The sequence below is a fragment of the Malaclemys terrapin genome, chromosome 2, assembly GCF_027887155.1.
Source record: "Malaclemys terrapin pileata isolate rMalTer1 chromosome 2, rMalTer1.hap1, whole genome shotgun sequence".
NCBI classification, from domain to species: domain Eukaryota; kingdom Metazoa; phylum Chordata; order Testudines; family Emydidae; genus Malaclemys; species Malaclemys terrapin.
In genome coordinates, this window is record NC_071506.1 from 275,301,861 (window position 1) to 275,326,501 (window position 24,641).

A 24,641-nucleotide genomic window follows, 5' to 3' on the forward strand; every position below is an offset into this window, starting at 1 on the left:
TGTACTTGTGAACATGACCATTCCAACTGCATGCCGATAAAACCCTTTTCAATGCCACAAACACGATTACTCTCACATATATACACATACTAATTTGTTTTTAGTCTTACCAGGTCACTCTTCCCAAGATCAAGATCGAAGAGTTGGGAGCTAGGTGATTCTTGGAGTTTGTGCTTTTCATCTCTGGAGGAGATCTTGGTGCTGGGTTCTCACCCTAGTTCATTGTTGAGACATGTCTACATAACAAGAACACATATTGTGGTAGTAACTAGTAACCCCAAATCAAGGATTGGGGCCAATTTGTGCTAGACTCTGTAGAGAAAAGTTGCACTATGCATCAATATGTAATTGATACAATCTACTGTCTACTCACTGGATTGCTACAGGAAGAACAGTGCAAGACGGGAAGAAGATGCACTGAATTGTATGGGAAAGTAAGCACAGCTTGCATCAAAGCTCTCTTAAGCCAGTCTCTCATTTTAACAAGCAAAGAATCAATTCATTTCTCCATGGCCATCATTCACCCACACCCATAAGCGGCTTTGGAAGCAGAAGGAATGGTTTTAACCATGTCTGTAAATCTTGCAGCAAAAAAGTGGGAGCTGAACTTGGCAGAGTTGCCAACAAGGAGCTTGTCCCATGGTGCCTTAACATTGCTTAATTTACCTGAGCTAGCAGTCAAGATTATAAGGAGCACCAAATCCAACATAAAACAATAAATAAGAAATAAGAATGAGAAATTCTGTTACAAATGGAGCTCCAGAAGCCTTTGCAGGCAGAGAGTTCTAGGGGTGGGTATACCAGGGAGTTGTGCTTAGGCTCATTAACAGAAAGAGGTTCTATTCAGGCGGGGGATGGTTAGCTCAGTGGTTTGAGCATTGGCCGGCTAAACCCAGGGTTGTGAGTTCAATCCTTGAGGGGGCCACTTAGGAATCAGGGGGCAAAAATCAGTACTTGGTCCTGCTACTGAAGGCGGGGGGCTGGACTCAATGACCTTTCAAGGTTCCTTCCAGCTCTAGGAGATAGGATATCTCCATTAATTTTTTTTTAAAATTTATTTATTCTTGGCTTCCACTTGTCACAAGCAGAAGGAAAACTCAGTGTGGATTATCAGGCATGAACAGGATAAAGACAGTATCTTATCTGCATTCTATACACACACATCAGTTTATGAATGTCCTGAGTTGAGGCATAAATTGATGGCCAAATTACAGTAAATTGCTCTTTAAACAAGTTTAGTCTGAATCACAAAATATCACAAATAAAGCAAACCTTTGTGAAATAATTAACTCTTGAATGGGCAGTCAGGGATTCCCCAGTGTAAAGCATTTAGCTCAGTGCTGGGAATTCCTGGCTCTTGTACAATCTTTGGAAAAATGAAATAATCAAGCCTAATTATCCAGAACAGTGGTTCTCAACACATATATGGCGGAAATGCTTCTGGCACAAGGGTGAATCACCCATCGGTCTTCAAGCAGGGCCTCGTCCAGAACTGCAAGAATATACTTGTTTTAAACCAGGTAACATGGAACACGCTAGCAGTTCTGTGCGCGCCATATAAATACTTCATATCTCTTTGTCCAGCGTTTGCGTAAATTAAATCTGGATGACATTTATATACACCACCAAAATCAGAGGGATAGTAAAGACCATTGATGACAGAGCAACACAGATTAGAGCTGTGGATGATACAAGCAGCACAGGTTCAAACAGTGTGTCTGTGAGGGATTTTACCAAGCAAACATAGCCATCACCATAAAGCAAATTCAGCATGTAATCTAAATACTGCCCAAATTTTACCTTTTCATTGTAACTAAATGCTGCAGATGTGCAGGGAAAGTATGTGATCTGGAACATAGGAATTGCCACACAGATCATACCAGTGCTCTCACTCCTAACAGGGGATGGTACCTGTTCTTCAGAGGAAGGTGTGAGAAACGCTACAGTAGGTTGTTCTAGGACTACCTGCCCGCCAAAACAGTTTCCTAACAATTCCCATTAGAGGTTGTCTCAAGCCCTGAAAGAAGGAGGGTTTGTATTTGCACTAGTTGGAAAAAGACTGATGAAACTTTTTTGGAAGTCAGAATTTGCAGATTTGTCGAAATCAAAATGTTTTGCAGAGACCGCTCAATTTTGATGGAAGTTCCAGAGGAATCCAGGCAAGGTTTTGACAGAACTCTGCCTGCCTGGTGGTGCTCCATGCCTTTTTGGGGAGAATTTTTTAAATGTTGGGGTTTTGTTCGGAATCCAAATTAAATATTGAACTTCTCAATGAAATGGAATTTCCTATCTCCGCACACATCTAGTTTATATTCCTTCCCAAACGCTTTCTTGTTCTTTTCATATTTACTGTAAGAACTTTGGATGTTCTTGTTACCTGAATCAACATCTAATCCTTTTCTGAATCTTGCTAAGCTCCGGGCTCAATGACTGGAAGAGGAGATCATCTCTGCCCTAAGAATTGGTCCTAAGAAACGTGTGAGGAAACATTTTAAACCCTGGGCATAACAATGTTAACATCAGGAGCGTTATTCTGCAGCCATGAGCCAAAGCGCTTGATCTTAAACACAAGTCATTTTGTATACGGTAAAGTGAAAAAGTCGGAGAAAAAATAAAATCAATCTATAAAATTTAAACTTACCATACAGACAGGGATGTCAAATAGCTACAGAAATGAACCAGGAGTCAGGAAAACAGGGTTCTATTCCTAATTGCAGTTGCTTGCTGTGTAACCGTGGGTAAACTACTTAACCTGTGTATGCCTAAGAGTTTAAAATGTTAATAATATGTATCACCCAAGCTGTACACACTTTCCTTGGAGGAAAGGTTCTATAGAAAGTTACTGTTTCTAATGAATCAGAGTAGATTGTTCAACCAGATTCAGTACATAATTTAATGAGATTTTTCTTAAACTATGGCAAATATTATAAAACCATTATTCAGGCAGCCGAATTGAGAGTCCTCCAAAAATAAGTTACATGTTTAAGACCCGAACAAGTTATAGTATGATCTCATCCAAGAGATCTAAAATCGCAGGAACATCTGCCAGAGTCACCAGCAATTTATTCAGCAGAGTTCATCAGCTCTTGTCTGCACAAGCAGGTGCCAGGGTATTCGGTAAGAACTACTATACATGCTTTAAAAAATGGGGGGGGGAGGTGAGGGGGGGAATGGTGGTGAATGATTCTACCAATCTACAGAGGAACCACACACAGAGGGAATAAAGACCCTGACAGAAGAGAAAAATGATCAGAACTGAAGGGGAAAGTGGGAATAAGAGGACAGAATTTTTCTCAGAGAAGTATACATGCACAAGTATCTAAATTGTTAAAAACTTTTATTTGTGACAGTAAAGAAACCATTCAATACCTGATTGACAACACTTCTCTCGCCCCAAAACACTCACACTGTATATGTAGTGTTTCTCAAGTATTGCTGGATTGTTCATTGCATTAAAGTGTAAACAGCTCCATTATTAGACAAACAAGCAATATGTCCATTGCTTACTCTTCTTAAGTTCCCAGAAGAGTTTTAACAAAAAGCCAGACAGCTGGATTTTTACAATAAAATATGAACAGAAAACCAACAGCTCTTTTTGCATAGTTAGCCTATAGAATTTCAAGCAATTCCCCAACCCAAGTCTTACCTGCCCTTCTCACCACACAAAGGCATACATCACAGCACCTTTGAAATCAGAGGCACAAACATTTTTTTCTTTTACAATAGGGCTGTGCGGTTCTGTGTTTTATTAGTAAAAAAAATTCTGTAAAACATAGGATTGTGTGTGTTTGTAAATTATATCGCTACAGACTTTTTACATTGAAATTTCAAAGCGGCAACCCCAGTACAAGCGAGTGTAATTTAGATATTTTATTGTCCCCCAATCACTCTAATCAAAATCATGCCGTGATACAGTGATTGAACACACTGATAAACCAAGCTTTTCAGGTGACGGGTTTCTTCCACGTATAACTTCACTGTTTTTAAAAAAGAAATTAAAGGTAAAAACAAGGAACAGTTTTTGTTTTTTTCCCAAAGCTACCTAAATGAATACAGTAGTATTGTACATTTGCTAAAATCTTCCATTCAAAACTTCCTGGTGTTTAACAAATATTCTGCGCACAGCCCTAGTTTACAGATGGCAATTTAATCATAACATTTTAGTTGAATTTCAAGAATTTATGGCACTCTGCCTTACTTTTTAAATTAAAAAATATATATATATATCCCTATGCAGGCAAATAACCTTTTTTTTAATCCAACATAGAAAGGACAACGGAACTTCGGGCCAGGTAGCATTTTTTTAGCTGAACTGAATGATCCACTGGGAAAGACTTTTTAATAGTATTTAATTGTATTAATATCTGGGAATTATAATTGAAAGACAAGGTTTATAACAGTCTTGGTGACCCAGATGCAGCATGCACTACTGCACATGTAAATATGGAAGAACTTTGGGAAATAATTTGATTTTCGGTTTTGATTTTCAAAATCTCATTTAATTAAAGTAAAACCAAAATAATCATATTGCAATTTTTACAAACATTCTACTACTTCTTCTGGCATTATGTTTAGAACTATATTGCTTTGTTAAAATCTAGGTGCTTCAAATATATATAGTTATATATAAACCAAAAGAGCTTATAAAAATCTGGATTTTTTAAGTGGGAAAATAAAGTGCAAAAAAGGTATATATGATAGTTGCTCACATACTATAAAAAATCCAGACACTTCGGAAACCCAAAACTTGATCTTAAACAACCACCCCATTTGATGTCAGAAGGAATTGGGTATTATCCAAAAATATTCTCACATTCTAGAGTGAAACTTACCATGATTAGAACTCAAACAAAAATCATATATAAAATGCACTTACAATATTAGCATGGTTCAGAAATATTACTATGTTATACCCCTGATTCTATCATTTTTGAGAGCTGCGTGTTACTTTATATGCTTTATCAGTTGAAATTATGAAGCCAAATTTTTTCTGGAACTTTGTGGATTACAAAAACTCAAACTGCATTAAAACTGTACAGAAACAACATAAAGACAGTGATTGTATAGTATTAGTCATTAAAATGGTTTCAGATGTGGGAACAGAAGTTCAGTTGTCCATTACATGTTGATTTCAAAACAATACAAGTCACTTTAATATCAACATTCATTCACAGACATTTAAGGCAACTGGGTTCATGAAATCACTGCTTTTATAAATGTGAACAGCTAATGACATGGTTTGTCTTATCTACAACAGATCACAACTGTCTAAATGGGGTAATGTCTCATGAAGGGGTTATTCACTGTCTAATTGGTAAGACTGTTTGGTCTAATACTTGTATGAAAATCTTTGAATTTTTTTCAGCCATTCTCATCACACCTGCACAATAAACTACAACCTGAATACTTCCCTGCAGACTGTATCTGAGGCACAGAGGTCACAAATACAGTTAAAAATACTACTCAGAGAACAACTTTTTGGCAGTTTACGGTTTCATTACTCTGTATTCAAAAACAAAACTAAAGATCTTAAATTGAATGCAAATTTAATGGACTAACCAGAATCCATACGTCCTTTTAAACCATCTAGATTTTTTTTTAAATGGTCAGAATTTAGTTCTGGCATAGAAACATACAGTACTAAGGTAATGACAACTGGTAAGAGAACAAAAAAGTGATGCTGTACAGACTCAAATGTCATGGTACTGCTTAGAACACACTCACGGTGAAACACTGTGAGCACAGTGCAAAGCTGCACTGCAAAGAGACAAGTCCTCTCTCAGTCTTATACTGCCCCTGTGATAATCTATTCCAGGCCTATGTAGGCTGGCCCACCCTTTTAGGAATCAATTTATTAAGCTGCTTAGTAAATGTTTTAGCCAAGGATGACAATCTAGGTCAGCTTCTTGTAATTCCTATTGGTCATACCTGTAAAAAGGCAACTTGTATCTACCCTGCGGCATTTGACAGTAGGCAAATTAAAGCACCAAATTATTAGTTTAACTTTGCTTGATGCCTGCCAAATACGGCTAATTTGTATGACTAGATTTCTACTGGTGCAAAAATGGTTAAAAGGTGACCCGGAAAAGGAAAAAAAAGGGCTGTGCCCTTTTGCTTCAAAAGGCTTACAAACAAAAGTTACACGTGTTTTTAACATCAGAAATTCAGGTCTTGTCTATCCTGGATGAAGAACTAGTGTAATTATGACATCACAAATGAATGAAAACCAAGTGAACTGAGAAGACAGGATTTTTAGTGAGATTTTTATATTGTTTTTAACATTCTAAGTTAACACCTATTTAACTCCAAAGCCTAAAGAGTACATTAGAGAAAGGAATTCTGAGTTAAACACACCTCCAGCAGGGGTGATATGGCTCCCAATCTGCATCTGAGACTCTCAACAAGTGTTCAACAAAAACCAGGAAAGATCAGTTAACATTCCTGACATTTCTAAGGAAAAATACAAGCAGGAAAAAAAAAAGCCCCTACTTTAAAATAAATTGGGCTCATGCCTCCGTTTTGCTTCTTTATGGTGCATAAAGGAGCAAAAGGCATTTTTCAAAGTCCTTTGCAGGTCACCTTTAACTGAGTTATCTGGTATGTCATATACCACAAGTTTACTACATAAGGGTGGGGTATATCACCTGCATTTCATTTATTGCCCAAATTTGCAGCTTACAGCAAATGTTTTTGTAGCGCAGGCACAGTGGCAAAGAACAGTATAGCAGCCGATGGTCAGCTCCATTTGGTGAGTATACAGTAGCAACAATTCAGAGAAAAAAATACTCTTAACAGCTCAGCACGAATCCAGCTTACCCAGATGGGTTTTTGTAACAAAAGAATTTAGATCAATAAATAGATTCTCCCTCCCTTCCCCCCCAATAGGTTTCTCATTATGATGTTTTAAAAAATTGGAGAGGCATGGCAGTTGTGCGCAAGCAGAGATAATAGAACTTGATCCATCTAACATCAAAGGTGCTTGAGATCTATTTCCCACCACATTTTTCCAATTCTATCATACTCTAATACCCAAACAACTGCAGATATGTTCAAACTGTGTCCAACATGAGTAAGACCATAGTAACACAAACCTGTAACCAAAATCACCCCTCCCCAAACTCCTAAACCTTCTGAGCATGACAAAATGTAATTAATACTTAACATCACCATGGAGACAGGACCCCAGCTTATTTGTTTCAACTTTTTCCTTTGTTACCATATATTACAGTGCTCTATAAAAAATTCCTTTTTCCTTTTTAAAGCGTTTAGACAATACAAGACTAAAAGATGTCTGGAAATACACCTTATACAAAATGAACTTTTATCTTAAAATAACATTCAAAAAGGCACTTCATTCTGTAAGAAAAAAATTCAGAGTCAGGTCAACTGCTCTAAGCAGAGGGTGAAACTGTCTGCATAGTGGGAGGGGGAGAAATTTGACTGCTGAAATACAACAAGCTTCTTTTTTTGGCATGTTTTAAGAAAAGCTGATCCAGTAAAACGTGTCCACTTACGAAAGTCATTAAAAGAGTCCCATTTAAAATAGCTTCTTTTTTTCTTTTTTAAAAAAAGTAGTCTGAACACGTGACCTTAGGATGTCAGGCTTCTGAAGGCTTACTAGCATCACTCATGATTGTCCTTCGTGTACAATGTAACAGGAAGATCAAGAGTAGCACTTCTGACAGGAGCAGCCTCCTCAACGCTTAGTTTGAAAGAGCTGTGAGAGATGGAGAAAGAGTCTGTAGCAACTGCTATCAACCAGCAGCAGTCAGATTTAAGGGCTACCTGTTGCAAAGTTTGTGAAGCATACTGTAAACTTCTTCCTCTCTGCTTAGTCCTTCAAAGAAAGGAATAAGATCTAGCAGCTCTGTGTCCGTCATGTCATCAAACCAGGACTGCACAGGCACCTGAAACAGAGAAAGAAGAATAGAAGAAGCGTTGCTATATCAAGAACACATGCACAATTTCCATCTACCTCAGAATATTCGCTTACAGCACCTACTGGCAGGCATCCTACCTGCAGCTAATGACCATGATAAAGAAAAGTTACTCACCTGTAACTGAGGTTCAAGTACATTGCCAGTTCAGACCCACATTCCTTAAGATATACTTGCACACCCACATCAAGACTGGAACCTCTGGAAAGCTAATTGCAGACTCTCTTTCCAGATGTGGACTGTTCCAAGCAAGGTTACATGAGGCACGGCACATCTCCCCTTCAATGTCTTCTGCCTCCTTAGAATCCAGAATAGCCTGAAGTAGGGTGCAGACTATGACTCTACACCGATAATCTAGTTGGAAAAACTCCAATTACAGGTGAGTCTCTTTTCTTTCTCCTTAGCGTACTGTCCGTATAGATGCCTATGCATGGAGCAAGAAACCCTTACGGAAGTGTAATTGAGAAGGAAATATTTGAACAATAAATACCCAACTGCTCTGTACTGTACGTCAGATTTTGAGGCAAGGTTCAGAGAATAATGCTTCATAAAGGTGCAGAGTGGGCTCAAGGGAAGAATTTTGTGTATTACCATTATGGGACCTTACTGAAGTAATGCATTAGAGTCGGTTTTGGAGCTAGTCTCATTCTCTGGTCCTCCAGAGACTGGAATTGCCACTAGCTTATAGCGCTTTTCCACACAGGATTTAATGACTCAGATAACTTCTTAGCACTGGATTTTATAACATCAAAAAGTGGTCTGGAGCTGGCTTTGATTTTTAACCATCAGCATGGATTAGATTTGAGGCTTCTGATCCTTGCATGCAGAGCTGGTAAACTGAAGCCTTATGTGGCACTAAACAAGTAATGTCTCTCACTCAAGCATCCAAGGCATCAGGATTTGAGGGCCTGAGTTTGGAAATTCGATGTTTTAAGAATCTTTCCTTAAACCTTCACTTTTTACCATATCGGCTAAAAGCTGCACTAAATCGAACAACTGGCAATAAAATAATCCTCAAAAACAAAGAAAATGCCTGAGAGCAACTTAATGTTTCAAGGGAACTAGAGGGAGCCCCAGCTTGCTAGGTGACTAGCAAGAGAAGTGTATGCGTGTATACTGAGAGTGGTGGTTGATGGAGAGGTCTCTGTTTGTGCAATCCCCAACTGCAAAAGCTTTCCAATGGGTTCCAGGCTTCATGTGAATTGCACATCCCAAAAGCAAGGATCTCTACTCTCAATCTCCAAAAGGAAATACGAAGAAATTCCTTGAGTGAGAAATATCTGTATTACTGGCATTTATACTATCACCAAAACCCACCCTCTTCCCTTCGCTTTATTTCTAAAGCTGGATAATTTGATTGACTGGTATTCCTAATCACAGAATGACCCATAACAGAAATTCTAATTAGCAGATAAGGAAAGGAGGGTTAGGAAGCAGCGTCAGGTCTGCCAATTCTCCCCAAATACAATCTTAATTCACAATAAAGGAAAATATATAAATAAAAAACCACAAAGACAGGTATTCAACTTGTGCCAGTAAAAATAGTTATTAGCTTGTCTATTAAAATAACTTCACTCATATGAAAAGAGTACCCAAAGCAGTTCAAATAAGCCCCTCTTATTGTAATCACCATTAAACAAATAAAAATCATTTAAAGGTTTTGGGGTGAATATCCTCTCTTCTAACAACCTGTACCGGGAGTGGTTATAAGGACATCACACCATTTGGTGTTTTTCTGTACAATTAGCAGTCCCTTCAGAAGATGCCCAAAGCTAAAAATTGAAGCAGAGCTAGGCATGAGAAAGATGAATTGGCAGAGTAGCGTGGAGAAGCTTGGCCTATATCTAACTACGTTGTAGCTAGCACTAAAACCCGATCTTCTACTTAATGTTTCAGAGAATGACGATGCTATTGACACTAGTTAACACTTTGAAAGTAAATTTGAGTACCGTATATATTCGTTCATAAGCCGAATTTTTTTAGTAAAAAAGGGAAGCACCAGAGAAGGGGGTCGGCTTATGAACGGGTATAGAGAGGGAGTGGTAGGACACAGCCCCTCCCCCCAACAGAGGGAGCAAGGAGAGGCAGCACAGCCAGCAGAGACAAAAGGGAAGAGGCGGGGCCAGAGTCTCTCCGCTTCTGGCCATGCTGCTCTCCCTCCAGCCTCCGAAGCAGCTGCAGCTCCGGGGCTGGCAGGCTGCAGCCGTGCCACTTGGCCCCACCCTCCAGAGCAGGCTGTGGCCGCGCTGCCTGGCCCGCTGCGGCCGTGCCGCCCAGCCCAGCCTGATGGAACGTGCTTCAGCCGCGCTGCCCGGTCTGGCCTGCTGGAGCAGGCTGCGGCCACGCTGCCCAGCCTGCCGGGGCAGCTCCAGCCAGGTCAGAGACATCCTTCCTTGGCCCGCCCCAGATAAGGTAGGAAGGGATGGGATGGGGAGAGTGTGGGGGGTCCTGGGCTAGGGGTGGGGTCATGTGGGGGGTGGTCACAGGGGCTAGTTCCTTGACTCCGAGCTTCTCCCTCCCTCCCCCACCCCCCAAATTTTCCCCACCAGTTGCTGTCCCGGCCTGTCATGGTAAGGAGCTGGCATGCCGGGACACTTTGTTTACTTAGGTTTACCTCCGTGTCTGTGGACGCTCGAGGTAAACAAACCATCTTGGCCCACCAGCGGCTTATCCTGATGGCCCGGGAGCCAAAGTTTGCTGACCCCTGAATTATAGGGTCGTCTTATGAACGGGTTATAAAAAAAATGTCAATTTTTACTCATCCATCTTGGGGGGGTTGACTTATAAACGAACTGGCTTATGATCGAGTATATACGGTACTTAATATTGTTTGAATGTGGAATCCTGGCCATGGAAGACCAAAGAGAGAAAGTTATTCCTTGGGACTACTTACTGCATTTTCAGGATGGAAGATGTAAGACGCAGGAGAGTTATCCACTATAATAACTTTACTCAGCTCTCTTCCCAGTCGACTCAGATCCTTCACATAATTTCCTCTGTGGAAAACACAGGATTCTCGGAAGAGTCTTGCCCTGAACACACCCCAGCGATCCAACAAGTCTGCTACTGGATCCGCATACTTAAAGACAAAAGTTAATATGATTCAGAAGTTAAAAAAAAAAACTGAAATTGCATGCCTGTGGGTACAGCAATGTTTCCTAGAACTAAACATTAAGGACAATTATAGATAGAACTACAATCTGCTTTGCTTCATCTTTTTCTCCTCAACATTAATTTACGTGCTAGCAAAGCTAAAATTATTAATAAATTGATAACCGCACTGCAGTACAGTTATCTTTCAGAAAGAAAATAACTTGCGCTGTAAAGCTTGCTGTGATTTACTAATTATCTTAACACACCTCAACATGGGCTCTTTACATTTGTCCTTTAACTCCTAGAAGCCGATGAGTTCAGAGATCTCACTTAACGCTACTGTAAAAAATGCATGAAAAAGTAATGGTAAATCTAGAGCACACAACGCCACTTCTGCAGCTACTCGTACCAAGTTCAATTCCATGTACCTGTGAAGTCAAGGGTAATGAAGGAGGCATCTGACTTTGCCTAATTTATGATGTGCCTTTGTCAATAATGCATGTTGACTTGTGATGTCAGCAAAGGATTTGAAGATCCCCAAAACATGCACACTCCAGCTGTGAGCGGACAGGCAAAAATATCTAATAAAAATATCCATTTGTAACATTCCTTTGAATAATGCCAACACAGAAAGGAGTGCTACCTATCACACCTCAGAGATAATATAAGTACCATAGCACATGATGAAAAGAATTTTGACTGAAGAATTGATAGTAATGGCCCAAGAAGGTGTGAGGGGAGAGACACTTGGGCCTGGTCCCCACTAAGTCCCCACTTTGGACTAAGGTACGCAAATTCAGCTACGTTATTAACATAGCTGAATTCGAAGTACCTTAGTCCGAACTTACCGTGGGTCCAGACGCGGCAGGGAGGCTCCCCCGTCGATGCCGCGTACTCCTCTCGCCGAGCTGGAGTACCGGCGTCGACGGCGAGCACTTCCGGGATCGATCCGGGATCGATTTATCGCATCTTAACCAGATGCGATAAATCGATCCCAGAACATCGATTGCCTGCCGCCGGACCCTCCGGTAAGCGCAGACGTACCCCTAGACAGGAAACCAGATTGTAAGAGCGGATATCCTCGACAATTACAGTTAGCACAAATTCTTTGAAGGATATGATTGATCATTTGTTGGGCCTTTTCTAAATTGAACAACAAGCAAAACAGATCTTGCTGTCAATAAACCTTTCCTTTTATTAAGGCTATTTCAAGAGAACTAGTGCAAACCCCCTGCTTTGGAGCTTTTTGAACTTGACTGGACACAATATTGGTAAACACACAATCCTGCACTGACAAGAAGATGAACTAGATGACTTAACAGGTCTTTCCCACTTCTAGAGTCTACGGAAAGCCACAAAAAGATTAGAATTTAACTTGAGTTACTAAACCAAAGATATTTAAATAAAAATAATTGAAAAAATTACCAATCAACTGATTTCACTTCAAAATCAAAACCACAAATACAAATCCACCGGAAATATTGCAGAACTAATGCTGCACTGTCCACTACAAAACTACTTACATAAGATGCTATTTCACCAAAGCTAAAAGGGCACAAAATATAGCTTTTCAGATGCTAAACAGCTCAAGCTTTACGGAGAGCATTTAATAGTCTCAACCAAAATTATAACTGAACATCCACATCTCAGACATCTGTGTCCTACGTTTTCTGCACCAAAGTACTTTCTGAACTATTGTCTGATTACACAGCTTAGATACAGCATACCTTATTTCATGCCCAGCTTTAATATGCTGCTTCATCTTGTACACTATTTGTTCTAATTTTCCACTATAACCATGGTAACTTGTAAGCCTTTCATATTGGCATCATGAGCAATGCATGGAGGCTACATTATGAGACAAGCCCATATGTGATACTGTTACCATGGAAACACTTACCCACACACTAGCAGACAAAGTACACACTGTCAGGCAAAGAAGCAGAAAAGGGGAAAAATTAAGATCATACCTAGTGAGGAAAACAATCATCCACAGAAAACCCAACCAAAATGTCCACTAACCAGCATTAAAAATACTAAAGAGAAGGAAGAGACGACGACAAACCTTGGCTAGACTGGCTGTGAAGAGTACACACTCAAAGAGCTCTCCCATCCTCTGGAGAAACTCATCCACATGTGGTCGTTTCAATACATAGACCTGAAATGACAATAACTGTTTAGGTCAAATGAGGCTTAAGCCAAAAAGGCTGGAGTTAGCCTAAAATTGACAGGTAGAACTAATATGTGACACAGGAGGCTCAGATGAAGGAAAAGGCTGATATAAGAAAGCATAATATTAAATAATGAAATATTTGAACATATGTACTTGGTAGCTCCATGCTGACTACACACTGGTAATACTGTGCCCTGCTGGAAAGATACACTCTTAAAATTGAAAAGACAGACAGACATGTAACGGGGCACCAAAGCAATAAGAACTGCGACCCCCATTTTAAAAGATATTTAGACCTTGCTAGGCTCAGTGTTGCAGTTCCTAACTAATTTAGGAGACTAAATCTCATTTTCAAAAGAGATTTAGACACTTAGGAGCCAAAATCCCATTGACAGTTGATTAGATTTAGGTTCCTAAGTACCTAAACCCCTTTTGAAAAGGAGATCTAGGCTCCTAAACCAGCTAGGCATTGCTAACTGATCGTAGCAACTCCTCAATACCTTTAAAAACCTGGGCCTGAGCACCAGTAAGTAGCATGACTCTTTGATGCTTATGTTTCTTCAATTCTTGAACATTTCTTCAATTCTTGAGAGGAAACAACATCTGAGGGAAAGTTTTATCTTGTGTTGGGAGGAGCTTTGAAATGTATTGACTTCTTCCTTTTCTTCTGTAAATAAAATACTTCTTTTCAAATTTTGTTTCTGGATGTCAAATAACATACTCTATTGCTGCTTTTAATTGATTTTCCAAACCCATTAATAAAATACAAGCTTTCGCCTCTTCACTGGAGAAATGAGTTTCCAGTGTATATTTTGAGTTGCACTGGGCATGTAAAAACTCTTCAGTTGAGGCTTTGTCATAAATACAGTAAATCATCTGGGTTTTCCTCTTTTCAGGCAGCAGTAGCTCCAGCAAAGGAGCCATGCTGCCATTTTGCAGCAAGAACCAGTTGTTTATTGCAATTGATACCATTACTAAATTTGTTAAGCACCAACAATGTGCTTGGTGTTCATATAAGATACCTAGATAAAGACAGTCCCAATCCAGAAAGTTTACAATTGGGCAAAAACAGTAAACTGGGAGGGGGGGGGAGAGTTAAATATTTACTTTAAACAATTATGTTGTTTATCTTGCTTGCTACAATTTGATAAAGGTTCTTGATAGAACTGAATTAGCAATTCCCACTTTAACAAGAAATCTACAATGCTGAAATTCTCTTAAATGCAAAAGCCCGGTAAATTAAATAGGTTTCTCCATCATAAGGTAAAACATTCAAAACTGAACCGGTTTAATGCCTTGTGTGTTATTTAAGGGATTTTTACTGACTAACATATTATTTTAAGTAGGTTAACAGTGATATTAAAAGGCAAAAGTGCAGTGAGCCCATACATAGACACAGTGAAAGAGAAAGATATGGAAACACCAGTTTGAACTTCATAATGTAAAAATTAAAAACAGTAAGGGAAGAGAAGGGACAGTGCATCATAAGGGCTTAAACGAGGGGTGAGCAAACTTTTTGGCCTGAGGGCCACATCGGGGTTCTGAAAGTGTATGGAGGGCAGGTGTCGTGTATTAAAATTACTCCCCATAGGAATGTGCTACTGGGGTCCCAGGGGACAGTCAGGGGACGGGGGCGGTTGGATAGGCATGGGAGTCCCGGGGGGGCCTGTAAGGGGGCGGGGGTGTGGATGGGGTTGGGGCAGTCAGGGGACAGGAAACAGGGGGATTGGATAGGGTGGGGTCCTGGAGGGGCAGTCAGGGGACAAGGAGCGGCTTGGAGGTTCTGAGGGGGGTAGTCAGGGGCAGGAAGTGGGAGGGGAATACACTACACCTGGGTAGGGAAGGCTGTGCCTCCTCAAACAGCCTGGACCCCGCCCCCTCCCCCTGACTGTCCCCCTCAGAGGAGGACACACTGTTTTTAACACACACCCCTCCCCATTTTCTCTCTCTCACACCCCCTCTGCCAGGAGGGGGCCAAGTTTGCAAACTCATGCCAGGGCTGAATAGGGAACTCAGTTGCTGCTGAATCCTGGCCTAGAGTATCACCTGCTGGATCTGGAGCAGGAACTGTGCTTTGTTCAGAGTTAGGAAGATTTCAGAGTTACGGACAACCTCCATTCCTGAGAGGTCTGTAACTCTGAGGTTCTACTGTATCCACAGATGAGAAGTTCTGTGCTTTAATAGTGCCGTTCCCTTTTAACAGTCACACCACAACAAAGAATCCCCCACCTCCACTCACGAGGTTACAAAAGTGTTTCCTCCTGTGGACTATGATTACAAAATCCAACCCAGGCATTTAAACTGTGGGTGCTTGCAATATAAAATGTTCTCCCCCATATGCCAAGGCAGCCATATCTAACCTACAGTAAAACTGAATTTCTTGTATACAAACTCACTGATAAAGGTTGGTTGAAATAGAAATACAGTTTGAAATCAGTTCTTTTATGTTTCCTTTTCAGGGCTTCTGTGGCAGCCAGCAGGTAGTTGACCTGAACTGGAACGAGGCAGTGTCGCTCTAAGTGAAGCAGCCTCATATTATGACATGGCACTCCAGGCCTTCTCATGCCTCCCTAGTTCAGTTGTTTCTTCTTTTTTATGCCACCCGGGCACCTGCCACTAGATTTTCTCCTCATCACTAATTCAGATACCTGGTTATGTGTGCGAATTCTTAGTCCTTCTACAGGACCACTTCCAATTTCTGGATAAGGCCTAACTGTTTCCTGCTTGCACACACACACTTCCTCAATGTTTTTCTAAACAAGGTTTCTGAGTGCTTGGCGGAGGGCAGGCATTCCCCTATAGAAGTTGCTTTCTGAAAAGTTACCACCAGGTTTTAGGGTGACCAGGTGTCCGGTCTTCGATCGGAACACCCGGTCGAAAAGGGACCCTGGTGGTTCTGGTCAGCATCGCCAACTGGGCCATTAAAGGTCTGGTCGGTGGTGCTGCAGGGCTAAGGCAGGCTAGTCCCTACCTGTCCTGGCACCGCGCTGCTCTCCGGAAGTGGCCAGCAGGTTCGGCTCCGGGGTTGAGGGAGGGGCAGAGGGCCACGGGGCTCCGAGCACCGGTTGCCGGCCAATGGGAGCTGGGGTGTGTGCGCGCGTTCCTGCAGCGGGCAAGAGCAGTACGTGGAGCCTCCTGCCTCCCCTGCCTACTAGCGTTGGACCTGCTGGATGCTTCTGAGGCACGCACAACATGGTGTCAGGACAGGCAAGCAGCCTGCCTTAGCTCCCCCGCTGCGCTGCTGATCGGGAGCCCCCCAAGATAAGCCCGCACCCCAACCCTGAGCCCCAACCCCCTACCACAGCACTGAGCACACCCAAACCTGGAGTCCCCTCATACACCCCAAACCCCCGATCCCTGGCCCCATCCCAGAGCCACCTCCAACATCCTGAACACCTCATCCCTGGCCCCACCCCAGAGCCCTCACCCTTTCCTGCACCCCAACCCCGTGCCTCAACCCGCAGCCCCCTCCTGCACTCTGAATCCTTCGCTCCCTCCCCAGCCCGGAGCCCCCTCCTGCACCCCAAACCCCTCATCCCCAGCCCCACCTCAGAGCCTGCACCTCCAGCTGGAGCCTTCACCCCCTCCTGCACCCCAAGCGCCTGCCCCAGCCCAGTGAAAGTGAGAGAGGGTGGGGGAGAGCAAGCCACCGAGGGAGGGGGAATGTAGTGAGGGGGATGGGGCCTCGTGGAAGCGGTGGGACAGGGCCTCATGGAAGGGGCAGGGCTAGGGTATTCGGTTTTGTGACATTAGAAAGTTGGCAACCCTATCAGGTGTTGGTAGCAACTGCAAGTGTGTTGGTAATCCTCAACTACAAAATCCCTTGGTCTACTTCACATGAACCTTTTCTCCATTTGACAGTGTAGTTCTCTTCTCCTCTGCCTCCTTACATTCTCATTTAGTGTATTATTTTCTTTGCTTCGTTAGTTACTGGACTTGAATCTCAATGCTGCATGCTTATTTGTGGCTTGGCTTTTTTCTGTTATATGATGTCTTCATTTCAAGTCTCTAGACTGACTGACTCCTGACTTTTCTCTCAGATTTACATACTGTCTACAGGGCAGGGAAAAAAACATTTCTTTCATATCTGTACTTCTTGAGATGCATGTTTTGCTAATTACCACTCTCTTCTGGTAACTGTTTAAAGGGATATCAACCTATTAACCTTCTCTTGGACATTAAAATTTAAAAGATATTTCCAGGCTTTAGGCAAGGTCTTACAATACTGCATATATTTGTCAGTTTTTAGTTTAGAACTGTTACAGGTGGCATAACCCAAATTAAGTGCCACTGTTTTAGAGTATATTTATAGATACATTTTCTCTGTCATATGAAAGTGTCAATTTTGAAGAATAAAATATTTGTAAACAGAAGAGCAAGCTTTATTGTAATGTTAGAAATAGGACCATATAGTTGGTTTTTAAAACATTAGTTTTAGAATTTTGGAATCTTCATGCAATAGCAGAACACTCTGACCAAGACAACTCAAGCACCGGTAATCTTCATTTCACCGGGTATACATTTCCTATTAACAGAAAGGGGGGAAATAATGTGGATTCTTCAGTCTTCACGTATCTGGTTCACTTTGTCGTGGTTGCCTCCCAGCGCAAGTAATCAAGAATAGGCCAATTAGATTGCACACAGCCTATCCTGGATTACTTGAACCAGGTCACAACCTTTCCCAGGAGAATAATTGAGGAACTCAGTCCTTTACGAAGAGAAAGTCTGTATTTAAAGTTGTTCCCCACTGAAAAAAATCACATACAGTATTCTAAATAAACTTCCAAAACACTTCTCTTATTTTCATTGGCTAAAAATTATTTTTTCTTTATTAATATACTGTTAAAACACTGAACAACCAATTGCCTTGTTCACTACAAAGTATGGCAACTTTAGAGCGAAGTCCTAGTAAGGAACAAGAACTCAGTCCAAAACCAGGCCAAATCAAACTGTTGCTGGCTGCCTTTTTTTGCTCCTAAACATTCAAGTGTAAGACATGAATCAAGTTAGGTAAGGCAACCTGTATAATGGACAAAGAACTACCTATACTAAGGATCCTTATACTCATCATATGTGGGGAATGGGGCTGTGTCACTGTCAACAGTTTCTTCTATAGAGACTGTATAAAGCAAGTTATCGAAAGCTACCATACAGCTACCATACCAAAAGCTGTATGGTAGCTTTTGATAACTTGCTTTATACAGTCTCTATAGAAGAAACTGTTGACAGTGACACAGCCCCATTCCCCACATATGATGAGTATTGTCAAGTGCACAGAACATCCCAAAGAGCAACTCCAAACTTCTGAATCACTTCATTTAAAATGTTATCTACTTTGTACTAGCCAAATGAGTATACCCTACTGATGCTCTTGGGCACTAGAATTTAAACTTTCTAAATGCATGGCTTCTCAACCTTGGTGTCACAACCACCTGGTCCTTCCCATGCCATTTAACGGGAAGTGAGTTACAGGGAGAGATGGTCCTGGTATGGAAAATGTCAAAGTTGCAGTATGGAAAAGGTTGAGAAACAACGATTTACTGTATTGCGTGGGCCCATCTCAAGCCTCGATAAACCTCCTCAAAACAAACTTAATGAATTCAAACAAATGTGTTTCATTGACCTTGATTTCTGATGAATAATTTGGTAGGGCACAAGATTACTTTGCTTTGCTCTCTCAGTTGGAGGGCCAGAAATTTTGGTGACTAGAAACTAGAGAAAAGGACCATGCTATTATCTAGCCAGTACAGCATCTGCTTGGATTGGAGTGGTACTCCTAGATATTTGTTCCCATAAACATGCTATGGTCTGTGCCACTGACAGGATAATCAAGCTCTTAGTGTGTCACTTGGAGATCACAATGTAAAGAAAACAACAGCTTGCTAGATGTGTTATATTGCTATACTTTCCAAGAGAATTCAAGGTATTTCATAGCCAAATGCACATTAATACATTATATACTGATATTTAAAGAAAATCAGAAAGAGATAAGTTGTTGTACTTGAAAGACATGCAATGTATTTCAGATAGGGCACTTCAGAAAATTACAGAACAGCACAAAAATGCAACTTTGGGTATGTCTACACTGCAATTAAACACCCGTGGCTGGCTCATGACAGTTAACTTGGGCTATAAAATTGCAGTGCAGATGCTTAGACTTGGGCCCAAGCTCTGGGACCCTTGTGTATGTTTAAACTACAATTAACTCACAGCTGGCCCCTGCCAGCTGACTCGGGCTTGGGCTAAGGGGCTGTTTCATTGCAGTGTAGACTTCCAGGATTGTGCTGCAGCCTGAGCTCTGGGGACCTCCCACCTCGGAGAGTCCTAGACCCTGGGCTCCAGCCCGAGCCCAAAAGTCTACCCTGCAATGAAACAGTCACTTAGCCCAAGCCCTGCAAACCTGAGTCAGCCACAGGTTTTTAATTGCAATGTAGACATACCCTCTTCCATCATAGGGTCACCTAGGTCAGGCTCCAGACTGAGCCTGAACCGCTACACTGCAATTTTATAGACCTGCAGCCAGAGCCCCATGAACCTGAGCCAGCTAACGAAGTCCAGCTGTGGGTGTTTAATTGCAGTGTACACATACCCTTTGCTTGTTTACATTGCAAAGAAAAACCAGCAGCATGGAGTCTTAGAGCCCGGGGCAACTGACTTGGACTTGTGGGCACAGGCTGTGGGGCTAAAAACAGCAGTATAGATGTCCCCATTTAGGCCGGAGCTCAGACTCCAAGACCCTCCCCCCTTGCTAGGCTCCAGCCCAAGCAGGACCATCTACACTGCTATTTTTAGCCCCATACCGTGAGCCCAGGCTTTCAGACTTGGTGCTGTGGGTTTTTCTTCGCAGTGTAGACGCTACCTAAAACAGAGACCTTTAGTGTAAGCTCAGGCAAGGTAATATTTTTTCAGACAACCTGCTGCTTGACAAATTTCTACTGCTTTCTGACACAGCAGATTAACTATTGTTTGTATAGCTTCATAACATTTCAGAGCTTCTGTCATATTTAAAATGGGTATAAAATACTTCCCAATTGTTCAATGATCTTTCTGTTTTAAGGAGTTTATACATGATACAAGGATGACAGATTCGGACAAATAACTAAGGAACCACCTGGTGAAATTCTATGGCCTGTGCTATGCAAGAGGTCACACTAGATCATAAAGGTCCCTCTCATCCAGCCTTGACATCTATTAATCTGATTTCCCCCTGCCCCCCCCCCCCAATTATTACTAGATAGACAATAGTTACATACTACTTTTCCCCCAGAGGTAGATTACTTTTACATCACATGAACTGCACAGAATTCCTCTATACTGAGTACCATATCGCTCATCTTTTCTTCCAGGAAAGGAGCTGGAATGGAGTTGAATGAGGCTTCATGTGGCCCCTGCTCCAGATTAAATCCCTGGATCTGGGGATGATGGCCAATCAGCATTCCTCCCCCTCAACTGGCCAATAGGTGCTAGACACATCTCAGGGGAAGGAGCTACTTGGTGTCACTCAGTGAGTGTCTCCCTCCCTCACTGCTAGGGTGTCTCCTTCCACTGCTAGCCCCATCAAGTTCACCCTCCCTATTGAGGAAAGTAGGTGGCTCCCCCCTGCCCCCAGATCTCAAATGCTTTACAATTAATTTTTTAACAATCTGGTAAGAATGGAAGTATTATCCCCATCTTACAAATGAAGAAATGGAAATTCACAGTGTTTAAAATTACTTGTCCAGTATAACACAGGAAGTCTCTGGAAGGTCCAATTACCCTTCATATTATTTATCATACACATGAAAAAAAAAAAAACACCCTATGGACGCAGTTTTTTAGAACTGCACATGCATTCACCAGATCTTAGTGCTTAACTGCAGTAAGTTGTTGCAGAAGTTGGAAGGTGTGTAGTGAATGAAGAAGGGGACTGGACAGGCAACCTTAATTCTTTTATTTCTTCATTTCTGAATGTTTGATTTTCAAACCTAACATTCTTTTAATCTAGTTTGTGTTTTGATATGTAATATTAATTAATATAATGGATACATACATATATAGTGCCATCAAATTGTGCAATGTATGAGACTCTCTTATTGTTAACCTACTATGTTTCCTCCTACTGTTTTTCACACTCACTCCTGACATCTTGCTTCAAAATTAGACTGTATACTCTTGGGGTAGACATTGTGTCTACCTGTGTGTTTGTACAGCTCCTAGCACAATGAAATCCTAATCCTTATGTGGGCCTTTGGACATGATCACAATGCAAAAAAAAAAAATCTGAAAATAATAAATATACATACTCCTGTCCCTTGTAAGTGAATGTAGTGCTGATGAAAGATTAATAATCCTAAAAACTGAAGTTCTCCACCACAGAATAGGCATACAATCACTGCTGGCGGAGGGACCACCATTCTAAAGGATATTTCAGTCCTTTGCCCATTTAATCTTTGGCCTCTAAGATGTTTAACAAGTGTGTCAAGTGGTGACAATTGTGTGGATAGTTTTCGCAATGTATACACTTTCATTTCAGGAATCAGACAGAGGGTACATCTACACTACAGGGGGGAGTCGATTTAAGATACGCAAATTCAGCTACGTGAATAGCGTAGCTGAATTCGACGTATCGCAGCCGACTTACCCCGCTGTGAGGACGACGGCAAAAATCGACTTCTGCGGCTTTCTGTCGACGGCGCTTACTCCCACCTCCCCGAGAGGTCGATTTCTACCCGCCGATTCAGGCGGGTAGTGTAGACCTAGCCTAAGACTACCACCTTATTTTACAGGCTACTGAACAGTCTTCAGATAAGTAGTGACACAACAATATTTGTGCAGGCAATAACTAAACTGATTACTCAAGACTGCTTGCAGTGGTGTTGTAACCATGTTGTCTCTACTATCCTGGGACCAAGGTGGGTGAGGTAATATCTTTTATTGTTATTAAACAAAAATTCTGCTGGGGAAAGAGATGAGCTTTTGAGCTACACAGAGCTCTTCAGGTTGAATTATACTTATATATACACACACACAACTAAATTATACACAGCTAAGAAATGTAATCAGTTATTTTTACAATCTAGCATATAACTGCTTTAACCAAAAGATATTTTAACCAATTAGCAGGCTCAATTCATCAGAATATTAGGATCCAAGTTTATAGTACCTAGTGCAGGCTAGTTTTAATAAAAACTGCAATGTTTGAGCTTGTCTGGAGGGAGAAACTTGTTTGGAGGGAGAAACTTATGACTATTATTTATTCAAAAGTATGAACTTATGACTGACTATTATTATTCAAAAATGATTAGTGATTCTGAGTGCCTCCGTTTTTGGATGCTCAATCTGAGATACCTTTAAAGGGGCCTGATTTTCAGAGAGTATATGTTCACCATGTTTTGAAAATCAATCTCACTTAACGTGTCTGAAGTAGAAGTCCCAAAAATGGAGGTACCCAAAATCACTAGTCACTTTTGAAAATGTTGTCCATATTATCCTAAACAGACTAGGCACTTGAAAGACAAAGAAGACTATAAGGAACCTTGACTTGAAGAGCTTAAAATCTAAATACAGACAAAAGGTGAAGGGCGAGAGGAAGGAATATAAATGCATGAATGCTTGGCATACATCTTTAATTCTATTTTGCATAGTTCAGTATTTTTACAAAATGTTTGTTTATATGGAATTTCAATTTATAATCTGACTCTGTTGGTCTGTGCTTTTAGTGAATGATAAATGTCTTAGAAATAGGTGTTACCTGGACAGACAATGTTTGTAAATAAGACGTTAGATCACTTCATGCTTGGAGAAGCTTAGAATCCACAAGAGGAGTCAGAAATTGATATCAAAGTCCTGAGGAGAAGATTCTAGAAAGAGTTTTGAAGCAGTTAGAGGGACACTGGCAGTTAGACACAACTCATCAGGTAGGCCATTAACCAGCCTGAGAAGATGAAAATCTCCATTTTGGCAACTGTAAAACTATGTCAAATAACTGAAAATCATCATCTATTTTTTGTATTAAAATATTCCCATATCTCTGACAATCCTTTAAAATTAAGAACTGACAGTAATAAATGATGAATAAAGACTAAGATTGAGGAAATATTCCAACACGCAGAAACCAAGGTCCAAAACACCAGGGCTACAATATAATGCAGTATGTCACCCAAAAAGCTTAAAGTGACTTTTTTCTGGAGTTATGATAACTGAACTGTATTAGTGCAATTATAGAATAACACATTTACTCAAAGCAATGCCACATAAAACAAGAATGTGAGTTGCAATCCTGCTTCTTACAAGCTTCAGGTGTCTTGTGAGCAACAGACAAACTAGACAGCTGCTTTATTCTATGTAGAAGTGAGAACATATCCTTTGCACACAGTAATTCAGCTTTTATTTTAGCCAAAGTTTGGCGATATCAATTCCCTCTGGAATTAGTCATTCCAAAATACTTGCTAAATTTCAGTTTAAGGATATTATTGGTTACTGAATAATGTGCTTAAAGTCAGATTATTTTTAGCTTTTAAAATAAGCAGAAGAGTTATATTTAACTAATTTTTGATGTCTAAGTTCCTGTTTGTCAAAACAATGAGCAACTGTATGCAGTACAAAGTAAATATAACATCATTACTGATAAAATCTGCAGATGACAAAGATTGGCAGAGTATTAAATAAGATGAGGAGACACAGTCATACAGAGCGATCTGGATTGTGCATTAATTCAGCCAAATGCCAAGTTATACATCTAGGAACAGAGAACAAGGCCATTCCTACAGAATGGGGAACTACATCCTGGAAAAGAGTGACTCTCAAAAAATCAAAGGGTCAGAATGCACAAGATATTGGCCTGTGACATACAAGTCCCTTCTGGTCTTAAACTCTAATTTGTTCATAGATTCATAGAACCCAATTTAACAGCAGTGCTTACCTGATGTATGGTTCCATCAATTTCAACAGGAACAATGAAGTCAGCATTACTAATTGGCTAGAAAGAATGACAACAAAGTAAGATAATATTTTCAAAAAACAAGTGTAAATACCATTACAGGGGGAGCTTTTCAAAGGCACCAACAGCAGTCAGGCTCCTAATTTCCACCAAAACTCCAAATATGAGCCTTTGGAAATCTCTCCCCCACAGTGAATATAAAAAGCTGGAAAAATTGCCTATTTTGATATTGAAAAGTAAAAACTTCATAGAGCATAGATTGAATAATACACTTCACAGCAATTTTTCAATATGCCTAAACTCAGATTTTGCATAGGGCCTGGGATTGTTTTACATAACGATGGTGAGAGAATGCAAAGTATGTCCCGGATTCAATAGTTTGATTTTAATATTTGTTTCTATTGTCTCATGATGGGGATTTGTCATTACACTACTGAACTACCATTTCTGATGAAGCTCTCCCCCTCATTCTAAAACACCCTTCCCTTCCCCCATCCTTCAGGTGTTCACGCTGCTCAAA

General features: G+C 40.9%; 1 protein-coding gene across 1 annotated transcript in view; it reads right to left on the reverse strand.

The window, feature by feature from the left end:
* Window positions 1-4,948: 4,948 nt before the first annotated feature.
* Window positions 4,949-24,641, reverse strand: part of CTDSPL (CTD small phosphatase like) — a 117,205-nt gene continuing 97,512 nt past the window's right edge. Inside the window, exons 5-8 of the mRNA XM_054016590.1 lie at window positions 24,104-24,160; window positions 13,096-13,188; window positions 10,831-11,016; window positions 4,949-7,907 (exon numbers count right to left, since the gene is read on the reverse strand). Coding sequence (XP_053872565.1) covers window positions 7,782-7,907; window positions 10,831-11,016; window positions 13,096-13,188; window positions 24,104-24,160 — 462 coding nt within the window. The 3' untranslated portion in view covers window positions 4,949-7,781. The remainder of the gene's footprint in view (window positions 7,908-10,830; window positions 11,017-13,095; window positions 13,189-24,103; window positions 24,161-24,641) is intronic.